The 27,413-nt window shown below is 31.7% G+C and overlaps 1 protein-coding gene across 1 annotated transcript; it reads left to right on the top strand.

The window, feature by feature from the left end:
- Positions 1-242: 242 nt before the first annotated feature.
- Positions 243-26,510, top strand: Smp_166520 (guanosine-diphosphatase, putative; the record flags this gene model as incomplete). The annotated part of the gene is made up of 10 exons (XM_018792810.1): positions 243-300; positions 334-610; positions 653-822; positions 1,151-1,355; positions 1,894-1,963; positions 15,111-15,218; positions 16,879-17,103; positions 21,543-21,616; positions 23,515-23,584; positions 26,364-26,510. 10 exons carry the CDS (start codon positions 243-245, stop codon positions 26,508-26,510), a joined length of 1,404 nt encoding a protein of 467 aa, XP_018644327.1.
- Positions 26,511-27,413: the final 903 nt, after the last annotated feature.

Here is a 27,413-nt window from a genome sequence, read left to right as displayed (position 1 = left end):
CGCCTAGTCTTGTTAATTCATGGTTGAAACGAAAAACCAAATCAGTTAAGTTTACCGGGTCATGCAATTAGTCGCTTGTCGGCATGGTGATTGGTTGAGCAGAAATATGGTTCAGGTGTTACAAATAAGAACTGTATATATATCAAGAACTCTTACTGTTTTGCCAGTTTGAATAAATCATGAGCTGGCATACATTCTTCACACATTTAAACATCGTAATCTTAGTCTTTTTTCTGTTTGAGATGCATACATTTGAGGCAGCACCCGTTGGTCAAAATTATATTATTATTGTTGATGCTGGTAAGTGGAAAACAAACTTTTAGATTCTTTCAGGCAGCAGTGGTTCGAGAATGTTCGTGTACACATGGCAAATAAAAGCAGAATCCCTGAGTGGTTTAGAAGATGTGGAAATTTTGAAAGATGTATTAGGAAACCCTGTAGTAAAAAAGAAAAGCCCTGGTCTTTCAAGCTTTGCCGACAAGTTATCTGACATTCGTGATTATATATCTGCATTGTTGGATTATGCTGAGTCACATATCCCTAGGAGTAGCCAACCTAATACCCCGTTATTCATTATGGCCACAGCAGGAATGAGGCTTCTTACACAAACGTATGAGTCGAATTAATTAATTATTATGCCTTGAACTGACAGGAATCAAGATGCGATTTGGAGGAATGTTCGAAGTCATGTAAAATCCACGTATAAATTCCAGTTTGAAGAAACTTATGCATACACAATATCTGGTGTAGAAGAAGGTTTGTTTGGGTGGATCGCTGTAAATTACTTGCTTGGGAGGTTTCGTTTACTCCCTGGGGATGAAGGTAAGGACTCCCTTCTGATCTTAGATTTGACGAGTTACAATTTTTTTTATTAAATAATGCTTAGAATGATACTTAAGTTGTTTTTACTTTGGGATGAACCTTGGTGAAAATAACGCTGTTCAATTATTATACTTTATAAGATTGTTTGCTAGCTTGAGCCTACTTCTAACCAGTGAATATTTTGTTAGTTTATAGTGTATAAAGCTATACAAATTTAACCCTACTTTCATTAAGAATTATTACCTTTTATCTGATATTTGTCATACTCAGGAAGTGAAAGAATAATTTTAACTACTCTGAAAATTATAAATCCTGGTTTTGTCCACAGGGCCTGTTAAACAACCTACTAATGGCATGCTTGATATGGGTGGAGCAAGTATGCAAATCGCTTATGAAGTACAATCGACAGATAATCTACCAAACAGCTTAGTATCAGAATTTTCTGTAACAAGAAATTGGTTTTCTACAAATCAACGATACAAACTCTACGTTAAAAGTTACTTGGGATATGGAATGAATTCATTTCGAAAAAGGTGTGTTTACTGGTGGTCTCTAGTATGTTTTCTTTATTTGATCTTTCAGCTATGATGTGTCAAGTGTTATGAAATATATTTTCAATTAGTCGACGTCATCTCTAGTCTTTTACTCTTATTATGTTACTTCGCGTATTTTAGACAGTTTGTTTTACAATCCAAATTTATGTGATACTATACTTGTCATAAATGTGTCAAAACTGAACATGCATGGTTTGTTATTCATTAATAGATATATCACGAAATGTTGCTGTGGATGCTCTTTTATCAAATGATGTACTAATAACAACTCTGAATATTTTAGGGTTCTCAGAATGAGGTAATGAATTGGAAAAATTGAGAACATAAATACCATTAGTTTAAATCTCATTGTTATATAGGCACTTAACTTCATGTAAGAATGTTTTAAATTTAATTGTTTGTTAATTAAAGTTTCTCTTCAAAGTATTTCAGTTATATGATTATCTGATACATTTTGCTACGTCAACTGTTATCTTAAGACAAAATAGCTGTTTTACTTTCTTAATTTGTTTCATAGGTATGAAGAATACCTCTTCCAGATGTATGGGACAAATAGCAGTAGCAAACAAAAAGCATCCAGAATTGAGGTAAGTTGCTTAATAGTAACAATTGCCTACCGATGCATTTATTTTAGTGCACACTGTATTCCTAAACATGACCTTGAATGTGCTATATAACTACTTTACTCCTGTACATTGGTTTCTACTTATTAAATTCACATTTATCTTCTTTTTCACTCGCCACAATATGTGTAAAAACAAATTGTGTTCAATTTCTTCACTCTTTAGTTTAAAGGTTTAACAACTAATATCGAGTTTCAAATTATTGTGATTTGTCGATTTATAAGATTCGTTGTATGAAAATAATGATACAGAGCCAAAACACTACTGTTCACATCTTTTTAGTCGTGTTAGAGGCAATAACTAAAGAATTTATGTATGTCTATTTGCATCAAATATACTGACGTTCTGGAGTGAAATCAAAACAAATCACCTGAATTGTTGGAATGTAACAGTACTTCATAAGTTTTCACGAACGTATTCTAAATGTCCAAAAACCCAGAAATGCATTTAATGTCTCTATTTTAGTGGTTATTAACGTCTTGTGGAGAGTTCATAAACATTTTATATTCCTGTTGTTGAGTAACTATGTTATTAGTATCGTTGTTCACAATGAATATAGCAGCCAATCACGGGATAGTTTTCCTTTCTTAGGTTGTTTTTAACAGCGTTACAGTTGGTGCTGTATGTAAATTGGCCAGAACATCTTCTTTTGATAAACAATTCCGAGTGAAGATACTGTGCGAATGTTGTTTCCAAATGGGACTTTGTCAGATAATCTATCCTAAATTAAAGAGAAGATAAATTCATTATCTCTCCCTAAGTATTGAATACTTTTATTTCATCATTTGTTTTTTGTTTATCGGTACTTTCTGCTCTCACCATAACACCTTCTCATCGTCGACTTACCTATTTTTACTGTCGTTAAATGAGAAACTTAGACCAGCGCATTATTGTGTGTTTTAGGGTTTATTTAGACATACATGATGGTGTTATGATTTCTCAAATGTTTTTTTTCGTTTTCACTGTACCAATTATTAATTTCATAGACAATTTATGATTGATTTCTACTACTAGTAAGAAGCGCGATGAGCAAAACTTAGTTGACAAAAAATCCGTGAAATCGTTTTGTAGTTTAAATTTAGTTCTCTGTGGTAGCAGAATTAGTTGAAAGAGAATCGAAACTTCTAATGTTTGATAGGGATAACGAAAGAAATACATCGTCGTAACAAGGTTTAACTCCTGAAATTTCCCAGTGTTGGGAAGGACTCGAGGATTTAATGTGAAAACAACAGGTTCATTCTCTTTTCGTGCATTCCAGCGCAACTTATAACGTCCTTATAAGATGAAAAGCCCTCGGCAGTTATTTTCAAACCCTTCTGTTTACCATGTGCAATAAAAAATACTTATCGATTATCTCAGACACTGCATTGATTGAGCTTAAACAGCAGTCACAAACACAAAGTGTATCAAGATTGGTGATTCTGTATAATCCTCTGCATTAAGTAAACATAACAGTTTTTTTCCTCCTAGAATAGATAAATAACGTAGAAAAGTGAGCACCGATAAACTGGTTAATTATTATTTTAAATACATGACTGATATCTATAAGAGCTTGTTCACTTACAGCTAAGATAATACCCAAATATTTGAAATATCTAAGACTGCTGTTTTAGTTCCAGTTAGAAATGTACGCATAATTCAGTAGAGATATTTAATTTATAAACAGTAATAATAGTTTAATTTATAGATCTTTTTCTTGTTTATCTCTCTAATTTTCGGTATATTCCCCATAACACTAATTTATTTGGAAATTTAGGTAAGGTCGTTACTATAACACGTGTGGTGATTTAAGTTCGTAAGACTGAACTCATTCGTCTCTATGTTCACTTTATAACCTACCAATAAATAGTTAAAACATTAGCCGTGTCCTTATCTCATTATCAAACAGAAATATGTTTCCTGCTTATTCATGAATTGGCAAGATCATGTTAAGTATCTAGGTTGGGACGGTGCGTCATTGACTCTTACAATAATACTCTGTTCGTTAGAAGAAACTATAAACGTACGATTGTGTGTGGGGGAATTTCGATGTAGATTAAATCTTCATCACTCGGCTATCCCAGAGAATATGTAGACTAATCTGAGATAAAATACCTCTTAACGGAAAATGGTATGTGTCTTCCATCAATTTCTTCCTACTGGTTTTTCATTTACTGTAAGTAAGTAGGATATACGTTTTATAGCAATTCCTCGCTTAAAAATGAATTAATCGTTCTCTTATGGATTGGTTTGATTTTCGGGTGGGGTTTATCACCGTTTGACTTTGGTTGGGTTACTATAGAAAGCCAGGGAATTCTCGACATCTGTTTTAGACTATTATGTGACACCTCAGCAGTGCTCACCCATGGGTACCCCGAAAGTTGGACCCATGACCTTCAGGCCTCGAGGTTGATGACTGACCCTCAAACCACTATATTTATATCAGGTGGTACACATTTCTAACTCTAGTCAGTTCGTCGTCTAACATGATAGTCATCGAATGCTATTAGTGACGGCTTTTACCATAGACATATCCAGCCTCCATCTATCAACATGTTTCATTCGAACTTCAGGGATCCATCCTTACGTAGTTCACTAGTGAGCATGGCTATAGTACGGTTGAATGTGTTTTGTGCAGATCAGTTTATCATGCAAAAATTATTCGTCACTAATCGCCGTGTTATTATTCACACGAAAAACCATTAGGAAACAGGAATAATTAAATATCTCTTTTGTAGTTGAAAGCGTGAGTCAATTGAAGCTAGACCACCATGGAAAACCTGGAAGCACTGGACGGCTGTTTCGTCCCATCATGGGACCCCTCAGTAGTGCGCATCCACGATCCCGCACTCGAGAGATTCGAACTTAGGACCTACCAGTCTCGCGCCGGAGCACTTAACCTATAGTTCAGTGCTTCCAGGTTTTCCATGGTGGTCTAGCTCCGCCTGTAGCTCCTCTGGGAGCTACTATCGGTTCCAAGCCCGGGTAAAGGAGGAGGGTTGGGCATGGGGTTAGCGACCCCATCCCGTAGAAAACCAACTCGCTAAAAAAACGCTAACCAGGAAAAACGCTAGCTTCAATTGACTCACGCTTTCAACTATGAAAATAATTAATTTCCACAAAACCCCTTCTGATAATAATATCTTTTTTGTCCTAATTTGAGACTTGTCAATAGTGCTCATCCATGACTTAACGCGTTATTGATAAGTGTGAGGAAGACTTTATTGTGGTGGAAACCATTGTGGAAGTTTACCTCATGAGTAATTTAATTCTAGTTGTCATAAATGACAAGTTTAGATTCAGAGACTTTGTTGAAAAAAATAGACATTTTTGGTGGCTTGCAGTGGAATACAAATAGCACGTAATTCACTTAAGTTAGAGTTTGCCGTTTGGATATACTTTTACCAGCCTTGTTGCTTTAACTGATACCTTAACTGACCACCTATTGGTTTAAGCTACCTATCATTATCACATAAACCGTCTACTTATGATGACCACCTTTTGTTCAAAAAGCTATTAATCGTTATTTGGATAGTCGAATGATTTTGAATGAGTGCCTCGATTAGTTATGAAAAATATTTGTGAATTGTGTACTTGGTGGCACTAAATCGTTTTTATGATTATTATCATTGTTGTGACTATTATTCATGTTTAGTACTGAAATTGTCCGCTATTTGAATTTGCTAAAATTCATCTCTAAACATTTCAGGTCATTGATAACTAAGTTACAAAATTTACTGTTATAATAAATTTTATTTCTCTTAACCTGAATAATTTTCATATGATTAAACACTAAGTGCTTATTGTACATCCATATATCAAAGTGGCCGAATAAGTTATAATAATATTTTGTTCACTGATATTGAAATACTGCGATCTCTATTTGAAGATATCATATTTCTTTTACTTGACACATGTTAACTGAAGATATTTAAGCTGATTTTCGTCATGGACGTGGGTCAATTAAATTATCACTGAAAAACCAGGGAACATTGAGAAGCTGTTTTATCCTAATCTAGAACTTAGTAATACACACCTAGAATCTTCAGGTCTTACAATAAGCAAGATAAATTCATACCATTGAGCCAAGTTAACACAAAATGATGAAAAAAATCGGCAACTCATCACTGACTAGTAATTAATGTTTTATTATATTGTTCTTTTTTAATGCGTAACTTCTATTGATCAGGTTTGCAGGGTAGTAATCACTGAAGTGTGACTTATGTGGATAAGTATTCAATAAATTTTAATCATTCGTCAAGAGTTCACTAGGTAATTTACAAAGTAGTAACCAATGTCATGTGGTCTGGGGCTCAGTGATTACCCAAATTTTGACAAATTTTTTTACAGTAATATAGCTACTTGTCGAAATGGTTACACAACACACTCCACTTCGTCTGAATTCTAAAGACGGAAGTAAACAGAATCACTACTAGTTTCTACACGTGTTCTGAAGAATAGGTTTCACTATGAGTTTCCTTCTTGTTATTATTTATGCAGTAATTTTTGTGTATTTATAATTTAATTTATAAACTTCTTCTTTGTTAGCCTAATTGCCTGCTTGTAAGAAAAAATCATCTGTAAATAAGAACCTTTATGAGTAAAGCTAACCGAAAATACATTTACAACTAAATGGTAAATAGAGGTGCATGTATCCGAGTATATTGAATCATATTTTCAACCAGTAACTTATTTCTGTTTTCTGAGAACGCTAAGCCAGATCTTGACCACTAGTGTGCTCCCATCAGCCTCTCTCATTTGTTACTTGGTCGATTTTAGGTTTGCTTAGCTTTGGCTTCTTGGATTTAGCTTCAGTATTTATTCCTACTGAAACTTGCATTATATACACTAAGAAAAAAGAATGATTTAGACATTTTTCACTTTTGTAACTTGTAATTACCAAATAGTCCTGAAATAATAAAAAAATAGAATTTTCCAATCATCATGTACTTATTCTAAAGAGATGGTATATAAATTCTGAATTAATTACAAGTATAAATTATAATATTTAACTAAAGTAATGAGAAATCAATTATTGGCAATAGTTATCATTTTCTATCTTAGTGTCCCTTTAATAAATATGGATTAGTGAATCCATTAGTTTGATAACGCATACAGTGACATAAATAATACTTACTCTAAATATCAATAAATAAACTTGATTTTCCTGATCGTTATATATATATATATATATATATATATATCATCTGTCTAAATATATGTGTTACGACTAATCTAAAAGTGTACAGACATTGAACACATTTAATTTGGATGAAGAATAAAATTATTCATTAATGAAAAAGCTTGTCTTTATCTACACTTAATCACATGACTCGATGATGATTTTGATGATGACAGTTATGTAAAATGTTGATTTCGTTCATACTACTGATAATGGTAATATTAAGAAAATGATTTTCACTGCATTAGGCCCATAATAATTTGATTAGAAATGTGAAATAGATTAAAAATTCTAACAAACAACATTTCACATTCTAATCTCACAAATGAATGTAAGCTTTATTTGTATATTGTAATTTTTGTAGTGAAAAAGGGTGTCAATAATTATTTATACTGAAAAAAGTATTGTTTTTTTTAAATTTTGTATGCATTTAATGTGCGTCAAATGACTGCCTCCTAATGTTTTCCAGTTTAAAAACATTTACCTAGAAGAGTTAATTGTAATGTTTGAAGAACTATGTCTGTAATTTAGTAGAATAAACCTCTATATACTTAGAGCTACAATGTAGGATGTTTTCATAGATTTAACCTGAATAGACTTATCACTCAAAATTTAGCTCAGTATAACTTCATATCACTGGACAGAAACCGATATGATATTGTTAACGTAGATCATTACTGTGAAATAGATTAAATATCTAGTCATCTATTTTAAGATTTGTGCAAATCTTACAGGCGCGGTGGTTTAAAAAATGAAAGCTTCAAATCAGACTAATAAGAACTCACTGGAAGCTAGAAATCATTTGATATCTATTAATTTCTAATAAGCATGAATAAGAGAGAGGTCGAATTTCTGTTTTTAGACAAATAACAGGTTAATTATCAAATGTCAACTTTGTGTCACAATTGAAATGGATGACTTTAATCTTTAGACTGAAACGAACAGTTCAACCAAAGGTAGCAAATTAATTCCAATTCTTACTATTGACTACCTGATTCCGTATAGTCTATTGGAAATTACTACTTTATTAGGTTGTGTAAATTTACAAATTGGTTGATTTTGCATCTGTGTTTAAGTTTAGTCTGGAATAAATAGACACTTTAATAAAGAACTTATCATTTTATCTTACTGACAACTATTATTTTTTTTAATGTTATCAACTGTAGCATAATCATTATGCCTTAAATGCGGCAAATTTATTTCAAGTCCATTTAAATTAAGGATATCATATTGTTGTAGAAAAACTGTGTTCTCTATGTAGTGTAACAGTTTATTCATACTTCGCTCACCCTATTCAATATAGTTTAAAAGTAATCACTTCCCTTATTCATTTAGCATTTAGTTTTAATTTAACTTCATGTAATTAGTGTGAATAGGTTAGCCAATGCGGAAAAACACTTTATTGTTAGTAAATAAGTTGTTTCAATGACATTAACACTCCCTATTCTACAGCCAATCGTTTGTTCATTAAATATCTAAATTCCCTTGATTATCACCTTTCCAGATGTTTAATACAAACTGATTATTTTAATAGTTGAGATCATGAGTCAATTGAAGCTAGACCACCATGGAAAACTTGGAAACACTGGACGACCGTTTCGTCCAGTGCTAAGTGATAACCAATATGGTGTGCCGGCTTTAAATATTGATTGAATTTCGGTAATAAATGGATCTAAAATCCTTTTTGTCCCATGGATTCACAGTTCATTTTCTTCATGGTTCATCGTTATCGAATTAGCTATTACGACATAAGACATTAAAAGTTGCTGTTACTGTAGTTTGTAATTGTCGCTATTACTGTCAAAATAATTAGGCCATTTAGTATTGCAGAAAAATTTGATTTAGAGGAAGTTTTGATTTTAATTTAACCTCAGAAGTTTTAATTCACTTTATATAAAACGTCATCATTACAAAGGTGTCTGTTGTCATATTCATCTTAAATCTTATCAAGTAATAGGTGGTGAGGTGAACGAATTAATCAATGCAGTATTGATGGATAGGTCGCCTTGAATGACAATTTACCGACAAAAAATATCACCTTGTTTCTCAGAAGACAGAACCTGAGCTATGACTAGAGAGTAATTAGTTAGCAAACATTTTAAGCCAACCTAAAATTATAAAAATGGTTTACTGTTTTGGATTGTTTGGTCTAATAAGTATGAGGTAAACTATCCACTAGGGTTATTCTAAACTTGTAGAAGGGTAGTGGACACTACTCATAACGTTGCTTGTAGGCAGTACGTTGTGGAATGTGACCTTGAAGCTTTCGGACGAAATGAAGAGTTTCACTAGAACGAACGTACTGATTTGACAGAACACATGGAGACCATATGAAAAGACTCTTCAGATTCCAGCAAACACCTAGAAATGCAAATGGACAATTGAAGACTATGTATATGTATTATGTAAATACTTTGTAACTTCTCACGATGAACATTTATTCCTTTAGCCTATTGCCTTCTTTACAAAAGCAGGTATCAAAATTGCAGTAGAGAAACTCTTACTACATTGAGGTAACACTTCGATATTTGATTAGTCAGTCTTCAAACGGTCGCTTAAAATGAGTAAATGAAGGAATAGTTTTGTGACTAATCCTATTATCTCTCAAAATCCAACAAATTGAAAGTTTGAAGGTAGTTAGAACTATGGACTGGTCGCCGCTAGATAACCGTTGAAATAAGTTGGCGCTGGTCAACAATTTTGTCCTCGTTTCAAACTGCTTAGTAATATCCGCCTGCGACCCTGCCGGGAATCGGAATCAAGACCGTTAGGCCGTATGATAACACCTCGCTATAAGACGATTGATTCGCCAACTAATAGTTCACATATTCAATTTCAGTTACTTTGGGATATTCTAAGACTATCATCCATTTCCATTGATGATATCTGCCTCCACTCAACATGAATTAACCCCATCGGTTTTGGTATCCCAATGGGGCTCTTTTTGAGACACGTTACTAGTGAGTACATGGTTATCATTAACATAGATTTTGGTAATTGTTCTTGTCAGACACTGACCATCCAGAAAATGAGTATGTATGGATGGTCGAATGCCAGAAATATTTGTTCAACTACAAACTAATATTGTTAATAACTTTATCAATTATAACACCTGGTTCACAATTGAAATACATATACTTTCGTAGTGTTGCAAAATTTACTCACAGTTAATCTATTTACCAGTAAAATTAAACATATTATTTGTAACCTATTCAAATAAACGTGTTTTATTCAAGAAGACACGAAATTTATTTATGTAATACACCATGAATGATAAGCATACATGTAGTATCTTTAGTTGGAAAAATAATACTAAGAAAATCACGTAAAAATACAGGGTTAACTAAGTTAACTAAGGGCTGCCAGAAAAATTTTCAATGTTGTAATCGATTCTAAACTCGTTAGTGTTATGATATAGATTTCGAGTTAAGCTAGAATTTTTTTAATTTTGAGGTTTTAACGTTTTGTTTTGAACAGAATAAAAAACAATGATATGCAGTAAGGTAATTCAGTGGTTAAAAACAGAAACGTAAATGATTAAATCGTAAAACTTAGCCAAAATTAACCTCTTATGTATGCTTTTCTTAATAATTTGAAACACAAGAAGTAAGGAACGACTTCACTCTGTTTCGAGGCTTTTAATCATGTGTAAGCAGGAAATAATCGTTTGGGCTGTTTGCATCCAAGAAAAAGCTTCAAAACAGATTAAATCCATTGTTTCCCATGATTTGTGCTGTGTTTGTTCCTTTCTCCAACTCCCAAGAGGCATCAAATGCAACACATTGATATCCATAAACGTGACAAAAATAGGCTGTACTGAGTCTTAATTCACAGACGTATTCACTTTTTTCTTCTTCCTATATTGTGTTTTACTCTTTACACATTTTTCTTAGTAATTTCTCTTGGTTTTAATTTCTTAAATGCATGTCTGTATGTTACTGTGTTGTTTATCATATTGTATTCCCATCAGTTAATTGTGTCCAATTATTTTGACATATACTAATTATTCAACCTGCTAGTTGGTAAATTTAGTTTATAAACATTTTAAAAAACCTACATATTGAAACTTGAATGAATAAAAGTAATGATTAGTTTGAATAGCTATTTTCTAGTTCGACTTGTGAAAGTGATGTACAATATGTGTATACATATAACAAACGTAGATGATCAGTAGTTAAAGCATAAAAAGCAATCCAGTTGGGAATTAGGTTTCATTTGTTTATTTATTTTACCTATTCATTTGTTCTTGTCCAGCTGTTATAAATTTGATGAATATAATCAAATTAATCTGTGTTCTACAAGTGAAAAGCGTTAAAAATCATTCCAAGCTTTTGAATATGTACAATCAGCTATATAGAAATTATTAATACATACTAAAGATGACAACAGATGTAAAAGGATTTTTTTTACAGATTTTCAGAATTTAATATTTAAAAAAGATGTCATGCTTTTATTCTCCGTATTTTTTGTCAACAACAATTCTTCAATATTCTAGACTGAAAACTGAAAATCTATTTTCGAAATTCAATTTGCATAGATCTCAAGGAATTCAAAAATTACCTACCTATTAGTTTTAGCTTTTTGTCATAATAGATACCAACAAGTTAGAATTCGATAATGCTCTTAACAAATTAACGTTTGATAGAGATTTACTGATTTTTGAGGTGATTTCTTCTGTCTCCTTCTAGTAAGATGAATCAAGGTACACTGTATATTGCAGGCCCCTCTGAATAGATATTCGGCTATGATTACTGATGATATCAGTTCAAAATGTGCTAATTGTTAGTTACATTGATGACTACTGAAGTTGTTTAAATAAATTATACAGAATACTTTTGTTTGTGCATTCCTGACGCCATTATAACAATCATATTGGTCACATATAATGAGCTAAATTTTATCGTTTCCTAATAAAGATCATAAATTGATTTCATGAGTACATCTTTCGTGGGAATATACCAATAGCCTACTGTGGACAACTTCCATCCCATAGAATATATCAATAAACTGAATCTACATTATTGAGTCATTTAAAATATCAAGTGGTTAAAAGTAAATACACCTATGGAGTTATTAGGAACAGTGTAATATTCTAATTATTGAACTTTTCAAATGTTTTTTTTCCATTCATAGCTGGTTTTATCTCATTATGTCAATTCATATGTTTCAGTCACTAGTAAATTAAAGATAACGTTGTTCATACATATTATTTATATGTTGTGTATCATAAGTATTTTATTATACAAAATCAGTCAGAACTCTTGTGTCATGGATGTTGCAATACATGAACGACAAGGTTTAAGGTTAACCACATTGTACAAGCTTATTTATAATCATCATTGTGAACGTATTTGTATTAAATGGCTCGTGCTATTGAATTTACTTAATTACATATATTTTATTCAGATTAAGCAACCTGTACTGTGAAATATGGCCGGTAAGAGTAGAGGATATTCGTAGGTTTCTAGTATTTGATCATAGGTGTCTTCGAAGCATTGCTCGTATATCCTGGGACCACCCAATAAGCAATGCAGTTATTAGGAAATGGGTATTTCGTAAGGATGGCAAATCGATTGGTGAAGTAGTGAAACTTCATCAGTTGAGATGGCTGGGACATGTGCTACGTATGCCCAACCATCAACTGCCCCGACGAGCGATGTTTTATAGTGTAGTAGTAGGTTGGAAGAAAGCTAAGAGGAGGTCGGACCAAAACGTGGCACAAATCCATGGAGTCACTGACAATTGGACTGAGCCATGTTGGTAGGTGTAGACTACCTGGTTGGGATCCGCGAGATGATAACAACCGATGGTTAGAGACCTTGAATGACATGGCTGAAAATCGTTTGCAATGGCGCAGGTGCACCACTCTTTGTGTTCTCCCAAATTCTAATCTTCTGAATTCTTCATGTCTCTTTCCAAATTTATTTCACTGAATTATACTCCTTGAATAACATCTTCAAACCCTAATCTTTCGGATTACTCTTACTACCTTTACAACGATGAGATTTGAGTCGAAAATTGTATCTCTGTGCTATTGTGGTATGACAACTCGAACTGATGTACGTACCTACGGAGTTCTGTGTTGTTGCTGACTGAACTGTCAATATTTCATGTTATAAATTCTTTCCAAAGCTCTAAGTAGAAAAAGAAGTCAATGTAATTTAGTTAGTTATGTGTGGGCGAAAAGTAAACTACTACTTATTAAAACAATATAGAAAATATAAACTTTTTGAAAAATTCAAAGTTCAATAGCAACTGTTTGTCATTCTCTCTTATTTCTGCTAACCGAAATGATGATAATCTTTCTTTATACAACACACTGTCTAAGCTTTACAAATGATAAATTATTGACCATATAATGAACAGTGTCCTATTATTAATGCAAGATTTGTGTAGATTGTTAAATTTAAAGATAGTCTGTATAACAATCTGACTTCAACTAGACAATTTTTAGAAGTCACAAGCCCTGAACATCTATTTTATCCTAGTTTGTGTTACATCGGTTGTGTGCAGCTATGATCTCACATAGATTCCTTAAACGTCTAATGCGTCATTTTCGGACCTCTGAGTTGATATCCAATGATCCATACTCTCAACTTCTATTAATCTGCTTTATTAGGCAATCTGTAGTCCCTCGGTTATATTTCTGACGATATTGTGAGTATAAAATTCTGAAGCCTCATACTAGGATTGAATTTCTGTCTAGTGCTTCTTGGTTTTCTACGGTTATATGGCTGAAGCCAGTTATTAATGTAAATTGCTTTCTGATATTTCATTTTTATATTATCATCCCCTTGTTTAATCGAACATTTTACTATGTATCTAGTTAGTAAATGCCAGGGTATTTTTATGCCTAAGCTACTGGTCTTAAGGTCAAATAACAGCGATGCAGCAATAAAAAAATTTCTGAATTTTTTCAGACTATCCTATGCATAATAATTAATTACAACTATACAATAAATGAACAGATAGAAAATTCTCGTGTAAACGTTTTATTAAACAGGTTAAAACCTTGACCCTTAGCTGCCGTATACCAATTTTGGAAGCCACCCTTCCATCCATTCCGAACTCCTGCACAAAACATATGGCTTAAATTCCATTCCAAACTAAGAGGGTTCATTTTCCGTTTTTACAGTTAAATTGTTTCTATAGAACTTAGTCACTCGATTGGTCAAATCATTCACGTTAAAGAATTTACTTTTTATCTGTCTGCTTTCCCAGTATCCGTTTGTTTAACATTAGGGAATAAGAATATCTAAAGTATTTGCCAAATGGTTTCTCACTTGATATATAATCATATTGTGGTATGTGCTACCGATGTCGACAGATATATGTAGTGTGTCACTAATCGACAGTGAAATGCCTGGAAGCAGGAGGTTAAGAAGATCAAAAAAAGAGAATGATTAGTGTGGAAATGAAAGAACAATAAAGTCTGAGACGATTGATCGACATTTTGCAAATTAAGTATATACTGTATGGTTCTCAGATTTTACTAAGAGATTCTGTAATTTTGTATTCAAATATATTCGATTGTCCCCACTTGTGTTTTCGTTCACTACAATATCACATACCTTCAGTATAACTTCTGAAGACTCTGTATAAGATTCTAATCTTGAGAAGGTTTTCTTTCTCTGAGCTTGATAGTTTGATCAGATGAAGAGTCTACCTGAAGTTTGTGCTGATAATGTTACTCAGAAGAATAATAAAGCGTCTCAACAGAACCATTCGCCCCAGGAAATGAAACTCTGTTAAAAAGATTCTGATCCACTAATGAGTGATAGATCTGTTTTATCGATGATAATGAATGATAACTTCTCTGATTTGCATCAGTACCGGGTATTCTGAATGATTTGTTTAGTCCTAAAAACTATTTTACATTATATTTCTCGCTAAATTTAATAGAATTGAACTTAATGAATAATTTATCGACTTTCTTTTTACTTTCAAAAGGATCCTTGCTTACTCGAAGGTTTCAATGTGACAAGTGAACTTACTCCTCGTCCGGTTATTGGTGAGAAGCTTGATTCAGCGAGTGACAAAATTTCTGTTCAGTATACAGTAAGTTTTATGAAAGAATATCATTCACGCATTCATTCATTATATTTTAAAGCAAGTTTATATCACCTTTTAAAAAGTAGAAAATTGCTTAAATCATCCGCAATAATTACTACATAGACTGCATAGTCACATAACAAAAGATTACGTTCAGCATACAGATCGAGATAAATTCAAAGTATATTCATATCATGTTATTTCAACGTCAGTTTCTGTTGCCTAGTAACTTTGGAAATGATTTAAAGTATGATTAACCACAAGTGATTATCAGAATAACTTAAGAATTTCAAGGGTATCAGCATGTTTTTCTTACTACTGTATTGTCTACGTACAAACACAAGGTATGATGTCATTGCCTGAAACAAAACAAAATGCACATTCTTCCTCATCTAAGTAGTCATCATAAAGACATGGTAAAACTAAGTAACTCTGTTTAGGTGTCCTGAAGTTATACATTTGATGAAATATATTAGAAATTAGTCATATAGTTTCACTTAAATATCTATGGTTGATGTTATTTTGTTTTTTATTATGCTACTGAATTTTGTTTTCACAAAACGACTCCATGTATTTTAATTATACCAAAAAGAGAACAAAATAACTGATTTTGTACACAAAACTATGGTTTAAATTTATGAATGGCTAAAACCTCTGGATTGCAAAACATTTTTAGGCGTGTAACTCTTGGAATATTAGACTAGACCCTATAAATATTATCACATAATGAATCTGCTGCTGAATAACTTGAATCCAATATATTTTTCAGAATAAAAAATTTAGTTGATCTGTCCAGTTTTTTTGTTAAATCATGCTTAGCAACGTTCTTTAGTGTGATGGAAAAAGGTGGCCTCTGTGTAAAACGTGCTTACCTAACTAAGGCATACACCTTAAAATGGTCAGTAGCAGATACGCTTATATGGCATGGAAAATAAACAAGACTTTTTTCCCTGTTATTGAAACCCGACCATGAAAATTCTTTGGATGCTCGTTTCACGTAAATGTTCTAAGTATGTACATATGTAGCTTATTACCATTTATGTTAAATATGGCATTTTTTGATTCACATTTTGTTTTCCTAAGTGGTCACTAAAGAAAGGCCCGGAAATTTCCTTGATAGACAGCACAATTCCTTTGTTCTACTATTGATATCATTCATAGAAAATATCGGAATTTACACGTCGTGAATTCAAAATAGAATCTAGATTTTATTTAGTATTTTACTTCTTTCTACATTGGAAATATTTTTTACGAAATTCACAATCATCTGTATTTATTTAAGACATTTAGTAGTTTGATGTTACACACTGAATGAGTCCATATTCCTGCATGCAATAATTAGTAAAAGATAATAATGATATTAAGTTATCGCGCACTTAAAATTTGTTAGTCATGATGAGTTGGAATCTAGTGATCCATATTTCCAACTTCAATCAATTTGGCTCAATAACTGTCCAATATCACTAGTAAATGACAGCTGTACTCGTAACGTAAGTGAACTCCACCAGTCATAACTCTGGTAAATTTCGGTAAGTTTTCTGGAATCAAATCATCATTGAAGATATGGTTATATCTTTGTTGAGAGGTTAAGCATCATTATTATTCCAGGAATTTTTATCCCAGCTAACTTTTGTTTTTAATATTTATAAATTTATTTAATTTCTAGGGTACGGGTAATATGAGTCAATGTATGCAGAATGTAGAACCTTTACTTAATTTGAATCAAAGTTGTTCCCCACTGCCATGTGCAATTAATAATGTTGCTCAATTAGATCCAGACTTCGATTCAATGAAATTCTATGGTCTCAGTGAATTTTATTATACTTTAGAAACATTAAAATTGATTCCACCTGTTCAGTATAATTATTCTTTAGTATTAAGGAAAATCGAGGTTAGTTTTTAAAAGTTTTTTCAAAGTTTTAGTTTAGTAGTATTATTTATAATTTAGTCAAATTTCTCGAATAATACCCACACTATAATTATTTGTGATTTTTTTATAACGTTTATACAACTGAATGATGTATATGTGTGAATACAGCATTTCATTGGTTTACTGTGGTATTTACCAAGGTTTGTTTGTTAGAATCGAAGTGTACAGATATTAGGTGGAAAGTAATTGAACGATACTCATATTCCTACATATTCCATACCTTCGAGTCAGTTTAATGACTCATTTATTCATCTTTTTTCACCAATGGTAAGTATGTATACATTTTGAAGGTTGTTCAGCTTTGTAGTTATTTTTAGATTGTATGCTGACTTCCGTTCAAAAACTATCAGATAGCAATAGTTAGCTTTTTTGTCCTAGTATAGATCACGTCGATTGAAATTAGAAAAGTAAACCGTTAAATGCCGATCCAGTGATTGGAAGGTTGAGTTCTCTCCCCAAGGCATGTAGGACGGTGGTTCCATCCGTAGTGGGACCGTGGATTCGCGCTGATACGGAGTCACTTGACGGAACGGAGCAATCTTTCTATGCATACTGGTTTAATGTTAAATCTCCTAAAATAATTCCTTTGGTGTGGAATTAACTAAATTTTCTGAAATCCACTTTTAGAAATCTCGACAGCCGTTTTTTTATAGTTAATTATTTAGGAAAGGTTAATCACTTATTAAGTACTCTCTATTTTTTTAATATCACACAGTATATTCTTTATGGTTTGAGGTATATCAACAGAGATAAAATTAGTAACTGAGAGGTGTTCACTTTATTCAATTTCGTTACACAACGAAAGTTCAAAGTCAATCGAATTTCAATGACACTAAAATCAATTAAAAATGAGTTAAGAATAAACTTTTTTTGAACAGTAGTAAAGTGTTGAGTATTTATAGAGAGAAACGCAAATTAAAGGGATCTGTGCTATAACAAACCGTTTTTAAGTCATTAAAGTTAAGTTCCTGACTCACAACTTTCTACTATCTCACTAAAATCCGTCTGAATATTGCACGCGTACTAACGGTTAGTAAATGCACTAACCAATACAATATCTTGATGTGGATACTCAACTGTCTACCAAACTAATCACATATATTTTAATTCACTATTGTGTTTTACATCTTAGATTCTCGTGTTCCTTTCCCTGGAACATTTTTTTACAACAAATGTACTAAGAATATCCTAAATTTCATTTTCTAAACTCTCTAGTTTAAATCCCTAAATGTCACATAATTCTTTTATGCACCTAAAATCCAGCGTAGATCTTTCTTTTTTCACGTCATCTGCTTGGTTTGGTATTTAAATATATAACAATTACTGGCTAAAATCAGTTCCATAATGAATTTTATGGAAATGGATTACTTTCTATTATTTCTCATGTAACTCATATCAAACTGTATATAGTTGAGATCATGGGCTAATTGAAGCTAGAGCACAATGGAAAACCTGGAAGCACTGGACGGCCGTTTTGTCCTATTTCGGGACTCCTCAGCAGTGCACATCCACGACCCCGCCTCGCGAGATTCGAACACAGGACCTATCAGTCCCGCGCACGAGCTCTTAACCGATAGACCATATCAAACTGGTTGAAGCAGTACAATTACAATTCGATTTGTTGTAAACTTAATATTTGACTAAACTATTGAAAATACCTACAAATTTTCCAAACAAATAAAAACGTAATATGTTACTAGATTGTCTATTTTCATCGTAATAAATAATGTAGCGATACATGATTCGAGTACATTCTAGTTCATATGTGAACAACTTCTCAAAAGATTATTGTTTACAACATGTGATCAGTGAAAAAATGTCACATTCTACCTACCAAACTGACTAATTATTAATTCAATGATATTTAATAAACGGTTATATATATATATATATATATATATATATACATCAGATTAGCTGTAGACAGAGATATATATTAACTGATTTAGTATTTTCATTCAGTCTAAATACTTTTATCCATAAAGCTCTCCTTATTTCTACACTTATATAAATAAAACAACTGATTGACCATTCTGATAAGAACAGACATTGATTATTTTAATGTACACAGTAACAATAATAATATCATTATTATAAAAGTCTTAATTATCATCTTGTTTATCCGGATATTATCAACGTCCAATAGATTACCATTTGGTTAAATAAATAACTCATGTAAATAGCATAATAATAATTTCAACAATAAGTTCGATTACATTATTAACTATATTTAGAATGTATATAGAAAATAAATGTGATGTTCTTTTATCGGAGGTCTTTAATATTCATTGTTGAATAGTTTTGAACTACAGTAAAACAACTATCCAGTGTTCCTTCAATTAACTGAAGATTGATATAAATATTATCTTTCAATCTATACAGTTCTCTTTGTAAAACACATAAGTATAAAGTGTAGTTTCATTAGAGTTTGTTCTCTTGTTACTTTAGAATTCATTTGAATCCATAATTAAATGCATCTCACTTTTCTGGAATGTTATCTATTGTATCATAATACAGTTGCCATGTCAGAGTTTACATGCATGTGTTTACTCGGATTTGTACATTTAAACACGTACACATAGTTGTTGTGTGTAGTTTAGTTTGGCTGTAGCGTTAATGGTTTTAATCTCCCTATGCATAATACTAGTAGCGAATTACTGATGGATATATATATATATATATATATATATGTATAGGTAATCAGTCCGAATATTTTTCATACAAAATTTGATAAAACCAAAGTGAGAATATAGAACGAAATCAAGTGAAATAATCAAATTTAATGGTCATTATCAATCACGCTAGACTAATACAATAAAAACAGTTGTACATGAACGACAACGCCAAGTTCAAATTAATGATTAATTATGTTTCATCTCTAAATCCTCAACGTTCTCGATTATGTACCTTCACTGGGTTGTACAGTTCTACATATTTTCTCGTCAGTTCTGTTGTAATCCGTCGAAGTCCCTATATTGAGGAGTATTTTCATCAATCCCCTCTTTTTATGTGTATATGTGTTTGAATCTTTACGCTGATGTTTAGGACTGTCCTTATTTGCATAAATCATTGAATTTCTTCGGTTTATGTCATCATGAATAGATGTAATCACGTTGAGATATGTCGTTATCTTCCATTTACTTAACGAATAAACATACTTTATATTTTTTTGATTCTGTAAGCTTACTTGTAACAAATACAAAACTGTCATGAGTTTCTATCTGATTACAAAAAATTGATATAGGTCCTATCTTCCTTATTTCATTTTCAATACCTAATTTATTTACTAGAAACGTTTTTATAATTAAATTTTTATTAGTATGGGGTTATGGAGATCGCTAAGTGTTTTTGGTATTACTAACCAATCTAGGCTAGACAAGCACTAAAAGCCTAGAAGCACTAAACAGTTGTTTCACTCTAGTATGGGGCTCTTCAGCATTGTGCATGCATGACCCTGCTACCCAATGTTTCTAGGTTTTCATTGATTGTCCAACTTGGATCAGTTCATGATCTCAACAAAATCAATTTTTTATTATGATGCTCATCAGTAAATTTGTTGTTTACAATTAATCTTTTTTTCAATTTCACAACTACTCACATTATCTTTTTTATTTAAGTACCAAAAAAAATGAGCATGGGTTTGGCATCATGTATACTATCTTGTTATTTCCATATTTAGTTTGGTACTCGATTGAAGGGTCATATATTTATATGAACTTCGAAACAATTAGTAGGCTTTCGACCTACTAGATTTAACCATAAGAAATGTTTAGGCATACATAATCACGGTCCTAATGCTGACTAACAAGAAAATACTTAAATACAACTATCTTATTCCACCTAATCACTGATTTACTTCCAATAGTATGTTGCTTGATATCAAATAGTTTATCAAGTATAACATCAGTAAAACAAAAGGATTACTTGTTTTAGAACAGAATATCACTTACTATGGCCAAGGAGTTATAGCGCTTGCTTTTCCACTCCTGGGTTCCAGCTTTGAACCCCAATCCACTTTTTTGGTGTGAGCAGAAGAGCGGAATTTTACTGATCCTTGTACAACTAAAATGTCGCGTGCAGTTGGTTAAAGAGCTTGGTACGTGGTAAATGAGTCAACACAACTGTTTTGTTTTTCATTTTGTATCTTCACAAACTGTTTGCCATTTCAGATATTTTAGACCAAAAGATTTTGTATTTGTTGAAGCTCAATTTTAAACTGTGTTTGCAACTTATTTATTTCCTGATATAACAATCTAATTAAATATCAATCTTTTGTTGCTTTTATTTAATAAGTTTTATTCTGAACATATTTGACTCTTATTTTCAAAATGACATACAAATCTCATCAATATTATCATTTGTAATTTATATCACTAATTTTGTCTATTTATTTGTGATAGGAAACTTGTAGTACACCTTGGGAAACCTATTTATCAACACTTAGGAATGAAAACACAAATTTATCTGAAGAAAAGTAAGTTTTTGAATATATATATATATATATATATATATATATATATTTCACAGTGTTGAAACTATTTCTGTTAATTTCCCAATTATGCACACTTCTAACATGTTTTGAAATCAAACCTAAAACGTTTTTATGTACGTTTGATAATGGCTAGGTAAATGTACTTCAAAACTAAAATATCTTCATAATTGTCTGCTTACTAAGGGTTTAACAACAGAGTAAACTAATCGATATTATTCATCAGTGTCTAAATACTGTCTTTACCATGAACTGATGTCACCTAGAAAACCACTGATAAAATCAACTGCACATGTAATAGTTGTTTCAGACTAGTTTGGATCCCCTCATGAGTGAACTCTGACAACTGAACACACTGTATCAAAACTTAAAAGCTGTATGACAGTTTGAGCACTTGTAGACCAGTTATTCAAAAGCCAGTCTTTTACGCTTCCGAGAGTTATTGTTGTAGTACGTTGACTTTTTGAGCAACTCATTGGATAAACCCAATCTGTAATTGTATCACCCTTCACTTGTTTACTAATGATATTACATTTTATCAGAGGATACTTCTGATTGTGTCCGAATAAGTTCTAATCATGTAAAAATGTTTTTAAAGATAGAAGTAAGGGAATTTTAATAAGAGAACATTTAAAGCATTTAAGGACTTGAAACAACTTATTCAATAGTAACTAACCCCGTACTGTATTGACTGAGTTACTAAGCTTAAATAGTATCTAACTAAGTTTCATTTCATTTGTTAAACCAGTGGTCTACAGTAGTTAACGTTTTAACTAGGTGTGAATGGATAAATATTCTACAGTCATATGAATATCTATCTACGTTCGATAATTTCTACAACCACAGGGCATTCTTTTAGAAGTTTCCATCAGTGTTTAGACTTCAGTGATTTTTCTGTAACCGATGATTATCGAGAGCCATTGTTCTTACATATTGTCGTCTATCGACTATCTGTAGTAGCAACGACAAATATTATTTTGACATTAGCTTGTTGATTTTTTTAAATGTATTAACTATTCAACCTTTTCAATTTTGATAATCAAAAATCTGTTTGTTAACTAATCCGTTATAACATTACAACTTTCACAGTAAAAATTTCATCCCTAATACAGACTGTAAAACAATAGTCGTAATCTAGAGCTTTTTCTATACAAATTTATTTTTTCGTTCTGTAAACGTGATTCAAGAAAGCTAATCGATGCGGGTGCTTTGCGTTTCTCCTCTTCTTTTATAAATGGTGCAAATAAAAACATTTTAGAATTATAACATCTTTCATTTTGCGAAAAATGACAACAATGTATTGTCTGTAAAACAGAATTTTAATAAAACCCTAGGTATACTTTAATGTATGAAAACTAAATATCCTGTCAATTTCTGATTATAAATTACGAAAAGCAAAAATAGCATCGTGAATCTAAAGGCTTAAACCATTTGTACTCTAACTCAATAACCTGTAAACACTACACTCTATGGCAAATCGCATTTAATTCACGATCGGGCTCTTGCTCATTTGCTACTAATGAGTTTCTTACTAGGACAGAACAAACCGTTCAAGGTTTTCTGTGTTTTAGTGAATTTACAGCTTGCTTCGTTTCGTTATGAAGAACGTTGTTATTATTTTGGGATAAACTTATTGTAAATTAATTTTTGTGATGTTATAAAAATGAGATTTAAAATAAGGAAGATAATTAAACATCCTGCTAATTCTTGTAATTAGTCATGAGGAATGTTTTACACAATGTCTAAAGCGTTCATTTACAAAAATATTACCAGATAGTTATGCCGCCGTTTATATATATATATATATATATATATATATATATATATATATACTTCACGATTATTAAGTTTGTATTACATAATTCTTCACTGATTCTCATTAGGAAACCAATCATAACTAAACCAATAAATCTCTCGCTATATTTTATTATTTCTACAAAATGTTTGATTCAGGTATGTTAAAAGGAGGAAAAAAAACACAAGTATATCATATTTTTCGATTAAGTAAAACTTATTAATTTCGTTTTTATCACAAAATCATTCACATTATTGCCTAATTACTTTTCCTATGTACAGTTAATTTATCTTTTCTTACTTAGTTTGTTAAGCTTAATCTAGATCTATTCAAGTTCATTGAAAATTCATATTGAGAAACTCCTAATTGTTTTTTTTTTAATGCTGAATTAATACATGTATGTGATACAGTCATGTTTAGGAAAAAAGTAATCACATATTTAATCCACATGCAAATTCAATTTCCTACTAAGTATCAGATCCTTCTTTATGTGTAGTATTCAGAGTAGCATTATTTATACGTTTTTATGCACTTTTTGAAAACATTTATTGACGACGAACAGAATGCTTCATTATTCAATATCAGTTGGTGTAAATTTTAATTAATACAATCACATATTATTTGATTTGTAATATTCTGTTGATTAAACACCTAATGGGATATAGATGAAGCGAACGTTTCAGCAGACCCCCATACTGATATTGATAATCCATAATAATAATAGCACTATCATCCTTGAATATAATATACTGCTGTGGTAAGTCAGAACTTTAAAATAGTACAGACCGATACTAGGATAGATTAACACAGCTCAACTTCAAGGGATTATTTTTAGATTCCTACAGATTTTAATGCACGTAAAGTGTTAATCAATAACTATTATTGCCAGCTATTTTTGATTCATGTCATTTGATTTTCCGATTCATTAATCCCATCTACTAAGTGTACATTGTTTGATACAACTGGGGAAAAAATAAAGGTGTATATTGACTTTTGTCTATTCATACAAATCAGTGAATATTGATAATCCTACTTAAGGGTTAAACAAATTTACACAAACTTTCCTTGTTTATCAACTTCATTCTCCCTAGTGATTTTACTAAATCCAGGAAATTATTTGAATATGGTTATAATCAAGAGGTTATAACTTCTACTTAGTGTTAGCTTACAATATTCAGTTTTTTAGATAAAACCTAGTAAAGATTTACACCATAATTTGTTTCATGACAACCACTTGGATAGCTTTTAAACACTCTAAACAATATAATCTGGTAAATGTTATATCAGTATTTTTCATTCTTTGCTAAGATTTGGTTAACTATCGGGTTGTCATGAGTAATGAAATTTATTTTCACTGGATTCACCAACTTGAAGGGGTTGTTTTTTCAATATGTTTAAATGATAAATCAAAAAACTTTCATATATCTAATACGAAATAAATAAAACTTCACAGCGATTTTTCTTATTTAAATTACATAGTATGAACAGAACCACAATCATGTTCATATAACACTAGTTAAAGCAATGTACAGCTGATAGAACACTACTAAGTATGCATTTATACCTAATCTATAGTAATAACTACATAGTTGACAAAGGGAAATTCCTTTCAAAATAAATGATAACAAGTACAATCCAGTATAAGACTACCTTGAAATTAGATATTTTCTCACAAAATTATGTTTTGTGTTTGTTATTTATAACTGTATATGTATGGTGTTAAACCACTAAAAGTAACCCATAGATATGTTTGGATTCAGCTTTTGTGTCCTGTTGGCACTGATCATGAAAAGCGAACTTACAACTCTGGAAAAAATTGCTACTTTTTCATAGATTCATATCCAAATTATCTATTGGTCGATAGACTCCAATTATCATTAGAAATTAAATAAAATTCAACATTGATTACTATCCAAAGATCTATCTGTGGAATTTGTGTCGCACAACCGTAGGCAATCATACTTTATAAATGTAAGTCGAACTTTGTGATATTTTATAACACTAGAAATAAGAAATATCCTCTTGTTTTGACATAGACTAAGGATTTTTTGTATGGTTTTATTTGTTGAACTGTCAAATAAATGATTTTAATCATTCTAATCAGGCGATATGTTGAAGATACTTGTTTTTTAATGCTTTATGTATTTACTTGTAATCGTTATAATATATGAAAAAGTCTATCATAACCATAATCACTGACATTGTCAGGTTCGTTTACCCAACTTTTGACATATTGGATCAAATTTAATGTCCTGAAATAAATTTACTAATTTTTGTATTTATAAGTATTTACATAATAAAAGTAGATGTTTTCAGCATACCATATATTATTGCATAAAAGTGGCCATAAAATGACACCAATGGAATATCTTCATTACTCGAGAAAAATCATCAAACTAATGAAGAATGCATAAGTTTCTTATAAGGATTTTGTATTTTCTTGTTGATAAAACTAAGGATTACAAGCGACTAGTCTCTATTTGACATTTCTATGCATCTAGAACAGACTCCTTTGATATTGCTTTTCACGCTTTGATGATGAGTATCAATTTAATTGAAAAATATCATTCGAAAATGACAATACAAGTAGTTAAATAAAACAAACAAAAACCAGTGAAATGTTTGACAATGAAATGACAAACATTTCTATATCTTCATTAATTACTGTTAAGATTTACCAGTTAAGTTTTTCGACTTATAAAGACTAATCTATAAGAGAAGGGATTCAGTTTTTCATCTTAACATCATTAATTTACACTTTTCATTATTCATATTTGGATCGTGTATCATCCAAGTTTCACTGCACAGTTGAAATATGTTGTATCTGAGTTTTTACTTTCGATTACTTTCAGAAAGTTAATTCAGTTAGTTATATTCAATGTAAGACCTTGTACAATTATACGTTCACAAATCTTATAATACTCCATATAAGCACAGAGAAATTTACAAGATTTAAAGATAAAACGTCGAGCTCCAAATAATAATGATGGTGAATACAATACAAAACGCACACCTAGAAAATGGAAAATTCGGGAACGATTAATTTTAAATAATCCTAAAACTGAAGATTTAAGAAAAAACTAACGAATGTGAGTAGTTGATCTGTCACAGGTCATACATTTCGCTTCAGTGACAATGCATCTTTGGACAGTAGCGCTGATCTCTTTTCAGATTGAACATTGATCATCGTAATGATCGATAACCAAAAAGTATAGCATATATGTCCAGAACTTACCTTTATCTGCTCTCAATATCCTCCTACTCATTTCTTCCGGTTTCTCTCATTGATTCCTTCTTGCTTTACGTTCTAACAGTTCATATAGAAGTAAAGCGGTTACCCAGTACCAAACATATTCTATTCTCAATTACCATGTCACAAGTTCAATTTCGCTTTCATATACTGTCACAAATTTAACATGTTGCCAAATACCAAGTACAGAGACTTATATTTGGTTACCTAGTTAGATTGGATTAAGTGAGAAAACGATATTTTTCAACATTTACTTACATACTTACTTACGCCTGTTACTCCCAATGGAGCATAGCATTCTTCAACCCACTCTGTCCTGGGCCTTCCTTTCTAGTTCTATCCAATCTTTGTTCATTCTTCTCATGTCTGTCTCCATTTCTCGGCATAATGTGTTTTATGGTCTTCCTCTTCTCCTTTGGCCTTCGGGATTCCATTTGAGGGCTTTTCTTGTCACGCAGTTGGGTGATTACCTCAATGTGTGTCCTATCCACTTCCAGCGCTTCTTCCTGATTTCTTCCTCCATTGGAATCTGGTTTGTTCTCTCCCACAGTAGAATGTTGCTGATAGTATCTGGCCAACGGATCCGAAGTATCTTGCGTGGACAACCGTTAGTAAACACTTGTATCTTCTGGATGATGGCTTTTGTAGTTCTCCACATCTCTGCCCCATACAGCAGAACTGTCTTGACATTTGTATTTGAAATTCTGATCTTGGTGTTGGTTAACAAATGTTTTGAG

Source organism: Schistosoma mansoni, assembly GCF_000237925.1.
Source record: "Schistosoma mansoni, WGS project CABG00000000 data, supercontig 0111, strain Puerto Rico, whole genome shotgun sequence".
Lineage (NCBI taxonomy): Eukaryota > Metazoa > Platyhelminthes > Trematoda > Strigeidida > Schistosomatidae > Schistosoma > Schistosoma mansoni.
Note: the sequence above shows the minus strand (reverse complement) of the source record. Positions and strands in the feature narration are given on the sequence as shown.